The sequence below is a fragment of the Cervus canadensis genome, chromosome 10, assembly GCF_019320065.1.
Source record: "Cervus canadensis isolate Bull #8, Minnesota chromosome 10, ASM1932006v1, whole genome shotgun sequence".
Taxonomy (NCBI): Eukaryota; Metazoa; Chordata; class Mammalia; order Artiodactyla; family Cervidae; genus Cervus; species Cervus canadensis.
In genome coordinates this window covers 44062325-44075628 of record NC_057395.1, presented here as the reverse complement: position 1 = coordinate 44075628, position 13304 = coordinate 44062325, and the positions used below count along the sequence as shown (strand labels likewise).

At 59.0% G+C, this 13304-nt stretch overlaps 1 protein-coding gene across 1 annotated transcript; it reads right to left on the bottom strand.

Moving 5' to 3' along the window:
* Positions 1–866: 866 nt before the first annotated feature.
* On the bottom strand, positions 867–10738 carry CST7 (cystatin F). The gene is made up of 4 exons (XM_043478407.1): positions 10610–10738; positions 3180–3352; positions 2260–2376; positions 867–1291 (listed from the first exon to the last, which is right to left on the bottom strand). The coding sequence occupies exons 1-4, from the start codon at positions 10677–10679 to the stop codon at positions 1214–1216; spliced, it is 438 nt and encodes a 145-aa protein (XP_043334342.1). The 5' UTR covers positions 10680–10738; the 3' UTR covers positions 867–1213.
* Between the last annotated feature and the right edge of the window lie 2566 nt (positions 10739–13304).

Here is a 13304-nt window from a genome sequence, read left to right as displayed (position 1 = left end):
GGGTTGGGGACAGGGTGACCGCCTAGCCCAAGGTCAGACCTACAGGTACCTGGGTCCCTGGCACTGAGGCTGGGCAGCAGTGAGACTTAGCCTTGCGGGCGGTTAGTACACCAGGCTGCGGGCGTTCCTCAGAGCCTGGTCCGTCTGCAGCCCGGGGTAGGGGTGGGGAGGGAGCCTGGAGCCGGATCCCAGAGTCTCCACAGCTGATGGGCAGGGGCAGAGGGCCTGGCAGGGAGGCCGGGGAACATTCAGGGTGGGCTGGCTGGCTGGAGTTTGGTTTTGGTCAGTTTGAGACCTGAGTGTTCCTTCTTAGTGGTAACTGTACGTCTTAGAATCCCGGGTCCTTAACTTGACGTTTTCCTGGTGACACTGAATGAGATGGAGGGCCAGCTTGCCGCTGTCAGAATCATTCTGAGGGCAGAGCCGCCGAGTTTTAACAAGCACGCAGACTGGGTGGCAGTGCGGGCCAGAGGCCCCTGCTGGCTGGCACCCACCCCTGCAGTGAGTGACGCTGTCACGGGCACGGGGTGGGGGGAGCGGTCAGGGTTGGGGGTGCCCTGGAGCAGCTCCCCCAACACCTCTCCATTCTGATGTCCCGTGAGGCCTGTGGGGCAGCGTCCAGGTGGCCCCGTGGTTGTCAGGAAAAGCCTGGCTTTGTGCTCCAGCGCATGTTGGTGCGTGAGGACAGAGGGGAGTTCAGAGCCTGTGTGCTGCGTCAGTCACGGTGGCCCCACGGGGGTGTCCCAAGGCGTTTGGCCCTGGCGCTGGACCTGGGGTTCCCACTGTGCCCCACCGTACGGCGGGCCCTCCCGTCACTGAGCTGCCTTTCCAGTTCTCCCCTCAGTGGGTCAAGCACCAGGCAGAGCTTCAAGGGGGTCAGTTCTTTATTCAGGTTTATTCCTACATGTTCACCTTGGAGGTCGTGACTGAGCTGGTCGGGTCCCTGCCCAGTGCTGGGATGATTATTCAGCCTGAAGGACAGCCCTCTGGGTTTTCCTTGAGGGCCTGGGACCTCAGGGCAGTTGGGTGGGAGGGCCCTTGGGGTCGAGAACCCATGTAACTCGCACCAGAAGACTCGCCCCATCTGTGCAGACCGGCTTCCTGTCCCAGCGACGACGTGGCTGTCCATGGGCTCCTGGTGCCACCATTGTGTTCCTGGCAGGTGCCATTCTCGAGGACGGGTAACAACAGGGACGGAGCTGGAAGGCGGCAGTCAGTGACAGTGGAGCACGGACACCTCGGTGGTCTGCAGCCAGGGGATGACCCAGACTTCAGAGTAGCAGCTGAGGGTCTGAAAGGAGGGGTGGCCTGAGGGTTCCCTTCCTGGAGGCTGCCCACCCCATCAAGGCACCCCCACCCACTGCAGAAGCAGGTTCCCAGTGCCACTGCCTTTGGGGGGCGGTTATGTACTCACGTGTGCTTATGTGCATGTGTTCACATGTGTGCACATGTGTGTGCACACCCATACATAGGCATGTGTGTTTTCTTTCCTGAAGAGTTCTGTTCCTGCCCTGATTTTATTTTGAAAAACTCAAATCTACAGGAAAGTTGCAAGAGTAATTCAAGAAATGACACTTGGGCTTCCCTGGCAGTCCAGTGGTTCAGAGTCCACTGCCAGCATGGGGACATGAGTTTGATCCCTTTTAGGTGAAGTTCCCACGTGCTGTGGGGCAACCAAACCCGTGAACCACAACTACTGAGCTTGCGCTTCGCAACGAGAGAAGCCTCCGCAGTGAGAAGGCCCTGCACCATGACTAGAAAGTAGCCCACTTCAGCAACGAAGACCAAGCACAGCCAAAAAGAAAAAAACAGTACATCCTCCACACCTCTATTTACAGATTACCAAGTTTTGCTCCTGGCAACCCACTCTAGTACTCTTGCCTGGAGAACCCCATGGACAGAGGAGCCTGGCAGGCTTCAGTCCGTGGGGTCACAGAGTCAGACATGACTGAGCGACTAACACTAACGCTAAGTTCTGCCGCCTCCGCTCTCCCCGAGTGTGTATATATAATTTCTGAATTATGTCAAAGGTGTTTCTGCTCTCCCTGCACCTCCATGCCTTCAGTGTGTGCTCCTGGACACGTGCCTCTGGGAGCGAGGAGGGCTGGGCGTTTGGGACGTCCCGGGGGGCTGCCTCCCACCTTCCAGTGTCAGGGTGGGATCTGGAGCCTCATGGGGAGAGAAGTGCTGAGGGTGACCTCGAGGCTGTGGAGGTGGTTGGGGGGGTGCGAGGGGCGGGGAGGTGAGACCCCCTCTTACCCACTGCAGGGTGCGGTTGGTCTGGAAGCTGCAATCATCCAGGTTTGCATGCCCGGTCTTCTTGCAGGTAGTTCTGCCGATATCCATGTCCAGCATGAACTTCAGGCCTTTCACTATCTGAGGGGACAGAGGGTGGGCCCGGGACACTGGGTCCAGGACATGGTGAGAGAGGGGGTGAGCTGGGGGCCACCTCCCTCCCTCCAGGCTTGGGCCCAGGTTCCTACAGGCGGTAGGGAGGGAAGACCCCGGTCCCCTGGTCTGGGCCTCTAGGGCCCAGGCACAGCTTTCACCCACGAAGACTGCCCTCCCTCCATGATCCAGGCAGCATTCTGCTCTCGAGTTTGCAATCGCCAAACAATGGGGATAACACAGTCACCTGCCAATCCTGTGCCCAGGGGTTGACCATGAGTGTGTGTCAGCATGCTGGATGGTGTGGGGCAGCATGGGTCCTCGGGTCAGTGGATGCGAAGCTTGTGACTGGCTGCCTTGGGCCCCTGCTTTTAGGGGGTGAGTGACTGTGTCCTGTACCCTCGACCTGTGTTCTCAGGACCCAGGATGAGCCAGGTCTGGCTGCCCCATGGGGTCTCTGTGTGGGGAGCATCAGGCCTCCCATACAAGGTCACTTAGGAGCATGGGGACCTCCCAGGATGTGACGTGTGTGGGGACGGGGCATGGTGGAGGCAGCGTGGCCAGAAGTGCTTTGTGGTTGCGGCATAGCCGCCTGCAGGGAGCTCTGAAGGTGGGTAGCAGTACAGCTTGTGCCCCTGCCCCAGGGGCTGCACTGTCCACCCTGGGGAAGCCTGATCCACTGAGAGATGGTGCTGGCCTTGGAGCCTGATGCAGGTGGCCCCAGGCTGGTTCTGGGAGGTCAGATCTGGTCAGACCTGGCTGCCCTGCGCTGTCACAAGCCCAGACCTCACCTGGACAAGGGCTCTGCTGACGCGGGACTCCCGGAACAAGAAGGCATCGTTGCTGCAGTTGTTGAAGCTCTCAGCGCTGTGTCGGGCCGCCCTGAGGACGTCCGGGTCATTGGTCTTGATGGTCTTGGGAAATCCTGGTTTCACATCTGTCTTAAGGATCTGGGAGCAAAAGTCTGGACGAGAAACAGAACCAGATGAGAACTTTGCTGAGGGGTGGGGCTTGGCCCAGGGATCACGCCTCCCACCTCTGCTCCCAGTGTGGCCCCCATCCATCCACCCCTCCCATCCGACCACCTTGCCTGTCCCTGCCTCCGCTGGCCATATACCCTCCTGGCCCATCTACCCCGAACCTCCTGGTGCATCTCCTGTGCGTCCTCGTGGCTGCCCCGTCCCCAGCCGAGGGCCAGTGTGGTAGGGGGCAGAGAGATGGATAAGAAGAGGTTCTGTCCCTGCCCACCTGGCCCCTTTCAGAAGCCAGGTCATCTCTGACAGTCACAGGAACCTGGACAGCCCCCCAGAGCCTCTGTCAGAATGAGCCCTGGTGTGCAGAGAAGTCGCCCCTGGCCTCCGAGGCTGCCCTCTGGTTCTGACCCCTCCGCTTGTCTCCAGCAAGTGGCTGAGGGGGAAGTGCCTGGAGGCCGTCCATCACTCCCGGGACCCTGGACTGAAACCACCAGGCTGCCAGGTCCCTGGGGCACCCGTGTGCTGCTCCTCTGGAAGTTCAGGAAGCAGGTGGATGGCAGAATTCGTAGTTGGCAGTTCAGGGCTGACTTGATCTCAAGCCGACATTTCTCAGTTTTGCTGCGGTGGTCACAGACTACTTGTGCATTAAAAATTGTGGGGGAGGGAGAACGGGAAGAGGGTTTGGGCGGTAGATTACTTCTCTTTACTAGGAATTCCCCCGATTTTCCTGAAGTCATCTTGTGCCTGAGGTGACCCGGAGCTGTCCCATCCCCCCGGTGCCCAGTCAGCTGTGGTCTTCCTCTGAGTCACGTGGAGTGTGGGGTCCCCGTTTCATGCACAGCCCGTCAGGGCTCAGCTGCGTTCTGGCCGGTGTGGAGGGTCTGTTGGCCTGTGCTGCCTGGAGGGTTACTCTGCCTCCCTTGGCCGTGACCTTGGGGAGCACCTTGAGGATTCAGTGGGGCTGGGGTCAGCACAAGGTGGGCAGGCCGGAGCCACAGACGTGTGGATGAGCTTCCAGGCGTAGAGTGTGGAGAGAAGGGGTCAGTGCTGCCCGGGTCCCTCCTCATAGGGGACTTGCTGGGACTGCAGACTTGGGGTGCTGGGTGTGGGCCCCACTATCAGAGGACACACAGCTCCCTGGTTGTGAAGAAATCTTGACTCCCAGGAGGAAAACCATGCTGTGAGGTCAGCAGCGCATGGGGGCTTCATTCCTCAGGGGCCGGACTGGGGAACAGAGACCCCAAGTCATGAGGCTGACAGGCCGAGAGGACCTTCAACTTGAGCTGGGGGTGGGTGGGGGTTAGGCCCAGTGGGCTGGTTGGGCCGGGGTCCGGGAACCTGGCAGGATGGCCTGTGTGGGTCTGTGTGCTCAGGAGCCCGGGCTGGATGCTGAGTCAGAGATGCTGGAACCTTTCCTGGGGCCGGCCTGTCTGTGGGTTCTGGCAGAGGCTGGGACGTGGCGGACGCCTGGCTTAGCTCTGCAGGGTGATCTTGCCGGGGTGTCACTGATCCCGTGGCTTAGATCGAGGCTCCCGGAGGGGGCTGGTTCCCCCATCGCCTGAGGTCATCACGAAGCCCTCCTTAGAACTGGGCGTCTGATGTGGCAGCAGGCACAGGAGACCCCCACCAGGAGTGAGAACCAGGCCGGCCGGGCCGGCCACATCAGCCCAGCTGAGGGGTGGAGCATGGAAGGGGCGCTGGCCGTGGGCAGAGAAGCCGCCGGCCCCGTCTGGGTCTGGGTAGGGTCTCTGTAGGGCCCCTGACCCGCCGTGTGACCCGCTGGCGCCTGTGACAGCCTCTTTGTCAGGGGGACTGGCACTGGCTGCCCGAGCGGGACCCCTCCTGGCAGGTGGGCCCAGCTGGGTCCCTGGTCGAGTCGGAGCTCCGGACGGCTCTGCGAGGCCCGCTCAGCTGGGGGCCTGCTCCACCCTGGTGAGAACGTCCCGGCACGGGATCCTGTCACTGGTCCCCCACCAAGCTCTGTCCCCAGCGTCTCTGAGACTCTCCTTTGCAGTGACCCGGCCCTTGTGATGTCCCACAGAGGCTGGCCGTGCCTGAGGTCTCTGGACATGGCAGCTATGTTGGTTGGCCGTCTGGGCCCTGAGCCCGTGGCTCCGACTCTGGTGCTGGAGAGCTCCTGGCCTGCTGTTGACAACGGGAAGTCCAGTGTGGTTTTCTGTTGGGAGAACAGCTTGATTTCTGCTCATCAGCATAGTCTATAAACAGCAGGAGCACCTGCTGGACAGCCCAGTCTCCCGTGTGTTTATAGATCTACTTCCATGGCTGTCGATTTTTCCTTTGTATGAATCACATATGGTGCCTTTTATGATTATTAGCTTACCTATCTGGTAGGAAACTTGAAAAATATAGAAAAGTATAACAAAAATGTTAGAGCTCACTCTCAGTGTTGCAAAGATAATCACTGTCACCTGTTTTTTAAATAAAATGTATTAAATTTCATTTCACTTGAACTTAACGTGATTGTATTAATAATAACGAAGTGAAACTAGGTGAGGCCAGACCTCTGATGAACGTCCCTCCCAAACGTGTGACGTCAGTTCCTAAGTGATTTCGGTAAAATTACAGAGGTTGTGAGAATCATTGAATTTGGTTTATTTTTAACTACATTTCCTAAAATATAGGCTTCGGGTCACTGAGGCCTTGTCAGCAGAGTAGTTGGAGCAAACGATAGAACCTCATTTTTAGTTTGAAAACGTTGAAAAGTCAAACCTATTTTCAGAACGATTCTTCAAGACATCAACAGGGAAAAGCGGGGGGCAGAATAAGCCCAAGGTGGGGGGGGGGTCTTCTTCCAGAAGAGAGGCAACCGGGTGGGGGCCAGGGTCCTAGCCAGGTAGTCTGGCCCCCCACCCCCACCGAAGGGGTCCCGGGGGCTGTCTTCCTTGCACCTGTACCCCATCTACAGGGAGAAAACAGGCCTCCAAGAAGTGCAGGGCGGGTTTAACTCCAGGTTTTAAAGCCGCGCTCTTTTTTCCTCTCAAGAAGTATTTCTGGAGGGGTGCTGGGAGTGATGCCGGGGGCTGGGGGGGCACACAGTCCAGAGGTGGGGGGCAGTGATGGTGACAGTGACCTGGCAGAAGAGGCTTCAGGAGGGAGCCAGGTGGGGACCAGTTGGAGGCCCGGAAGGTACGTGGGGGTGGGGGGTGGAGGGTGGGAAAGGAGAGCAGAGAGAGCCCTGAGCTGGAGGCTGGGTGTGGGGCCCGGAACCGGACTGGGACTCATGCTGGTGGCAGGTGGTGGCCTGGTGACGCGGGCTGAGAGGACCAACAGGAGGTGAGGTTGTGAGGAGGAACAAAAGCTCTGCCTCCCACACCCAGGGGCGGTGTGGAGGGAAGTGAGGTCTCCAGATGAGGTGGGGCGATGGGGGCTGCGGCCCAGAGGGGCACAGGGGAGACAGAGGTGGGCAGACTCCTGAGATGGGTGGGCCCCTCACGGCTCTTGGGAGAGAAAGAGCTCTTCAGCTGGTCTGGAAGAAATAACTCAGGCAGCAGGAGATTCGGCAAAGAAGACATGGAGGGGCCAGGGACTTGGGGAGGTTAGGGGGATGGCGGCAGGTGGTGGGCACTGGGTCAGGGGTCTGGCCGCCCCCGGAGACACAGTTGTCATGATACCCGGATAAGCCCCTGGGCAGGAGCGCAAAGGCCTGGAGGGAGGACGGCAGAGGCCCAGCCTTCCCGCGGCCAGAGCAGATGCCCCTGGTGGAGACGGGGTGTCGTCTCAGACCAGGGTAACAGAACTGGGCCCGGATCGGTCATGGGCAGGAACCCGTGTGGGCCCGGCCCCTGGCAGACCCTGCCCACCCGCCCTGACACCGCCAAGGCTGCTCCCACTGACCCCCAGATGGCTCGGACCAGGCCATCCCGGTGAACTCCCCGGCCACTCCCTTCTGTGAAGTCACCCCAGGCCCTTTCAGCGCCGGATGCAAGGGAATCTAGGACTCTCTCCTCTCCTGGTGGTGAGAGTGGGAAGCAAAGCATCAAGGAACCGTTCTGATGTTTCTGGCTGATAAGTTAACTTTCCATCAGAATCCAGAGTGACCCCTCCTCCAGTTGCTGTCCTCCCTGCCGGACAACCCCTTCTTCAGAACCAACGCCAGCCTCCCCCCGTGCTCTCAGTGGCCAGGCCCTACGCTCGCCCTCACGGGGTGGGGCACTCCGCTCCCACCAGGAGTGTGTGGGCGCTTCACAGGCCTCTAGGGGTCAGAGCAGGTCCACTGCTGACCAGGTGGACCGGAGCTCAGGGTACGCTGTCCGCAGCCCCGGGAGTGGCAGCAACCATTAACTAACTGTTCCCACGCAGGTTACAGAGGACAGGGTCTGCCCTCGAATCACCACCAAATGTTCAGAAAGCGTCCCGGGAGAGGACAGCAACTTCCTGACAAAGACCGGCTGTAAAATGAATCAGTAGCAAATGTTTTGCATAAACAAACGTCCCTCAACTTGCTTTTCTAAAAAATGAAGATACATGGGAGGCACTGAAGCCTGGGACGCTGGCCGTGGTCCACACACTGAAGATGGGGAGGGAGCCGGGCCCTTTGGGGAGTCCGTCCCTCCGGCCTCGCGGTCCTTCTCCGTGGGTGGGTGAGCGGCCCTGAGGGGAGGGGAGTTTCCTGGTGTGGAAGGGCAAGGGGGCTCCTGAGTGGCCCAAGGCTCCCCACCTCTTCCTGTTTCAGGAATGTTCTTCTAGGTGTGCCTGGGAGGGGGGTAACCCGAGAAGAGAACCAGGGTGCCCAGGAGTGGAACACTCTGATATCTCTGCTGAAGGCCCGTCCCCCACGCCACGTGCCTGGGGGTTTCCTCCTGGTGGTTGCTTCCCTGCCAGCTTCATGGGGCCCTTGTCGTGGGCAGGGCCTGGGGCTCACGCCGGGGGGGAGGGGTCGTGCCCAGGGACTGGGATGCTGGTGTCCATAGTCTGCCTGGAGGTTCACCCCGAGCCATGCCCCTTCATGTGACATCACGTCTCAGTGAGCTGGTGGTTGCCCTTAATTCTGTGGGGCCACACCCACCGGCTGGCTCTGGGGGCTCTCAGGGATGAGTTGCCCTTCGTTTAGGGGGAGTGTGTGTCCCCTGGCACAGACAGGATGCTAGTTAGTCCCAGCCTTAACCCACCAGGACCTGCACAGAGTGAATCCCAGCTCTGTCTCTCAAAGGCTGTGTGGTCTTGGGGAAATTGCTTGACCTCTCTGAGCCTCTCTTGACGGCACCTACCACTCAGGGTTGTGGTGAAAGTACAAGAGACCATCTGTAGGAAGGTCTTGTCACTAATGGGTGTGTAATAGTGTCGCAACTGTCAAATATCAAATATGCAAAATGCATATATGCAGTGGGGGTAAAGGGTGTCCCAGGTGGAAAAAAACCTCAGAATGCAGAGGGTGGGTCAGGGGCCCCCATGCCGAGATGTGGCATTCCCCCCCATGGGATGCAGCCCAGCATGGGCCTCCCTTGTGGACGGTGGTCTCTGGGTGTGCCCAGGTCCTGGGCCCCAGGCCCTGCCCAGGTGGCCTGTGGTGAGAAGCTGGGCCCCTGGGAGCCTGAGTAGGGGGTGCTTCCCAGGAGAGGGGAGAGTCAGCTTGAAAGAGAGGGCTTTCCATTCTCAACTGAAGGCAGAGCAGCTGAGGAAATCAGCGCAGCGGTTTTCTAGGTTCTGAAGGGCTCAGGTCAGCGCAGTTCAGCGCCAGGGGTGGGGAGAAGTCAGGTGCCCAGGGCGTGACAGTGGGGACCCCTGTCCCACCACTGTGGAAGGCTCTGGAATCTGTTCTTGGAGGAGGGCTGTGGTGAGGGCAGACTCGGGGCCAGGGCTGAACTGTCTCTGCCGGACCACCAGCCAGGGCTCTCTAAGCCCCTCACTCTATAGACAGGGCCAGAGGCCTTCGCTGGGCCTGGGCTCCATCACAGCACAGAGGGTCTGTGTGGCGTGGGGGCTGCGGCCAGCAGAGACTCAGGATCTGGGGTTTGGGCGGGAGACTGCCCAGCACCCCAGACCCAGGGGGACTGCCTTTCTTGGGCCACAGCAGCCAGGCTCCTCCTGGGCCTCCGGCGGTCGGGTAATTTGCCCATTTCGTGGACGGTGAGACTGAGGCTCAGACAGGCTCGAGCTCCCAAGGCCTCTGCATGTGAGTTGGACCCTGGGCCCTCCTTCATCTGGGCTGCAGGGCTGTGAGCAGAGCTGACAGGGGAGGGCCCGGCCAGCCAGAGGGGGCACAGCAGGGGCAGGCACAGCACGTCTCTCCCGTGGGGTTTGAGACGGCTGGGTTCAGGGCCAAACCCCGGCAGAGGACAGGCAGTCCCACCCAGGGAAGAGGCCCACGCCCAGTGCCTCTGGGCCAGGATTTCCCTCACCATCCCCTTGTTAGGGGAGGAAGGGAGGCAGCAGGAGCAGCTTAGGGCCGGGGAGGGCAGGAACGCCCATCCCAGTGTGGTGGAGACGTGGGCCCCTCACTCAGGCTTTTCCTTCGGATGGGCACTCGGGGGTCCCAGGCAGACAGATGGCCCAGAGGAGAGGCCCTGTGGGGTTCACAGTGTGCGACCCAGGGGAGGGGACCGCGGCGGGGTGTCTGGTCCCTGTGATCCCCGAGATGGGCCAGAGCCCCAGGCAGTGTCGCCCACTCCCAAGACTGTGACCCCTCCAGGGACTGAGAAGCTCGGGCTGTCTCCTTGTCACCTGCCCGGGCACCTCCACCTGGTCACCTGTGGCCAGGCTTCAGCCTCCTTTGAAGACAGAGGAAGGCAGAGAACAGTTGCTGCCTGGGCACTGACCCCACGCCCTGCACTGCCGCTGGTCATTTCAGCTCCGGCCAACAGCTTCCTTGTGCACGTGGGGCCAGGTGCTCAGGGGCTGTGTGACTGGGTGCGTCACCTACCCTCTCTGGGTCTCATTTCCTGGCGGCTCCCCTCGCCTTCCCCTAGTGGTGGCCTGGCCGGAAGGATAAATGTTCCCCTAGACAAGTCACAGGGCCGCAGTGGAGGCCGGAAGGATGCACTCTCAGAAATGGCCTGACCCTGCGAGCTGTCCCCACGAAGGGGCCCTGGGGGTGGGCCTCCTCTGGGCACCCACAGACACCAGGAATGGCGGGGAACAGAAGGCGGTTCATTGGCCCCCAGAACCCCCAGTATCCCTAAAACCTGTTCCCCACAAAGGCAGCCTCTATGAGGTCCCCTGGAACGTGCCTTGGTGACGTGTGAGCAGCAAGCTCACAGCACCCAGGCAGTGGGGAGATCCCCTCTTACCTGGTGAAGGCTTCCCCAAGACACCGAGGACCAGGCCACAGACGGCCAGCAGCGCCCCGGCAGGGTGCATGGCTGTGCTCAGACTGTGCTGGGCAGGGGTGCCTCCCCGAGGTGGTGGGGGAGCCCCGCCCTGCGAACCGCCTCTCTGGGGCGGGCTGGTGGTTTCTTGCTGTTCACCTCCACATCTCTCAGCTGCAAACTCAACCGCTTCCTTTGTAAGAATTTCCAAACAACGATTATTTGTAGAGGGAGGAGGAAGAAGTGAGAGCAATTAGCAAAACCTCTGCAATTTTCTGCCCTGGAAACACGTGGAAGAGACGTCCAGAGAAAAATGAGCAGGGATTTTCAGAACAGCTGCTCGGGGTTTCTCCTCCAAAGGCCCAGATTCTGGGGTCCGAGTGGCCCCCTGCAGGAGACTGTCCTCCTGGCATGAATGGGCCAGTCTCCCTGGGAAGTGGCCAGAAACCAGGGCGCAGACTGCAGTTCAGAGGAGCCAGGTGAGGAGCAGGGTTTGCTGATGAGTGACTGATCCTCCAACCTTTGGCTCAGAGCTGGCAAAGGAGACGAAGGAACAGGGCCTGGCCCAGTGATCCTGGCACCCTGCCTGAGCGCCCTCTACAAGCCCAACCCATGGTTAGGAGAGGGGCTCTGGAAGCACAAGGCCTGCGGCTCAGCCCCTGAACACCTGGGTGACCTGGGGGCGAGGGTCTCCAAGCCTCAGTTCCTCAATTAGTTTGTGCTGAGGATTTGGGGACATCGTGAATGTAACAGCCCTTGTTATAGCCTGTTAGTGTTAGTTAGTTAGCGTGAGTCTCTCAGTCATGTCTGACTCTTTGTGACCCCATGGACTGTCGCCCACCAGGCTCCTCTGTCCATGTGAGTCTCCAGGCAAGAATACTGGAGTGGGTTACCTTCTCCAGGGGCATCTTCCCGACCCGGGGATCGAACCTAGATCTCCTGCATGGCAGGTGGATTCTTTACTGTCTGAGCCACCAACTACCTGTGCCTTCCCCCAGGTGCGGCAGGGAGTCGGGCTGCCCTGTGCTCATGGCCTTGACCCTGCAGTAACTCAGGGCCCATGGTTACTGCTGCCGGTCCTCAGGGCCAGGGGTCATTCCCACTTTCAGAAGCTCTGGGGAAGGGGGGGCTCAGAGTGGTTATGGGATCTGCTTACGGCCCATCTCCAGGCCTCAGCCCTGTTGTCTGTGAATGTGGGTGATGGTCTACTTCACCGCCCAGGCCTGTGGGTTAGCAGAGGCCCGGAGATGAGGAAGGAGTGGGGATTACAGTGTGTTACAGGACCTGGGGAAGTGTGTGTGTGTGTGTACTGTGTATGCATGAGTACCCTGGGGAAGTGTGTGATGTGTGTGTACTGTATTACATGTGTCCTGTGTATGCATGTACACCCCAGGGAAGTGTGTGTGTGTGTTACATGTATGCATGTGCATCCCGGGGAAGTATGTGTGTGTGTATACTGTGTTACATGTGTCCTGTGTATGCATGTGCACCCTGGGGAAGTATGTGTGTGTGTGTTCTGTGTATGCATGTGCACCCTGGGGAAGTGTGTGTGTGGTGTGTGTGTCCTGTGTTACATGTGTCTGTGTTACATGTGTCCTGTGTATGCATATACACCCCAGGGAAGTGTGTGTGTTACATGTATGCATGTGCACCCCAGGGAAGTGTGTGTGTGTGTGTCCTGTGTATGCACATTCAGCAGTCTTTGTTTCAGTCTTGACATGTGTCTGAACGTGAAAGTGAAGTCGCTCAGTTGTGTCCAACTCTTTGTGACCCCATGGACTGTAGCCTACCAGGCTCCCCTGTCCATGGAATTTTCCAGGCAAGAGTACTGGAGTGGGTTGCCATTTCCTTCTCTGAACGTGAACATGTGTCTGAATGTGAACCCATGTGTAAGCATGTGTTTCTGAGTATGAATGAAAGGTGCATATGTTCTTATGAGCAGATGTGTGTAAGTTGGTGTGAGTGGGTGTTTTGTATGTACGTTGTGATGTTGGTTTTATGTGTCAACTTAACTGGGCCACTGCGGGCCCAGACACTTGGTCAAGCATCATCCCCTGTGTGTTCATAAGCAATGTTTTTAGAAGGGATCAGCGTTGGAGCCAGTAAACTGACTAAGGCACCCAGCCCTCCTGTGTGGTGGACCTTGTCCAATCAGTTGGAGGCCTGAATACAACAAAGGCTGAGGAATAGGAATCCTCCCTGCTTGCCTGTCTTCCAGCTGGGTCATCTGTCTTCTCCAGACTTCAGACTTGAACTGGGACTGTCCTGGGTCCAGACTTCTCAGCCTCCTTGATCCCACAAGCTAATTCCTTGTGATAAATCCTGCCCCACTGCCTCTGTCTGTCTGGAGAACCTGACTGATACCCTTGGGCAGGTGTCTGTGCGTGTGTATCTGTGTGAGAGTGTATACAACCTGAAGTCTGCCTGTTCACGTGTGTGTCTATGCATGTGTGTGTATCGTGTGAGAGTGTATACAGCTTGAGAGTCTGCCTGTTCCTGTGTGTGTGTGTCTATGCATATGTGTGATTGTGTGTAGGTGTGTACATGCACTCTTTCGGCCCCACCTGTGGCCTGGCTGCTGGGGGTCTCGGACTCTGCACTGAGCCCCACTCATTCATTCAGGGCCCATTCATCACTCACCTCCTGCCGCTTCTTCCTGCATGAAGCGTGGTGTGTG

Bases quoted from the DNA above. Each gene is read 5' to 3' on its own strand.
- CST7 (XM_043478407.1), bottom strand. From the start codon at position 10,679: ATGCACCCTGCCGGGGCGCTGCTGGCCGTCTGTGGCCTGGTCCTCGGT. The intron at 2,377-3,179 runs GTGAGGTCTGGG...CTGTCCCCTCAG, and splicing joins TCAGCAGAGCCCTTGTCCAG to ATAGTGAAAGGCCTGAAGTT. The intron at 1,292-2,259 runs GTAAGAGGGGGT...CCCTCCTTTCAG, and splicing joins CCAACCGCACCCTGCAGTGG to ACCCTCAGCTGCTACTCTGA.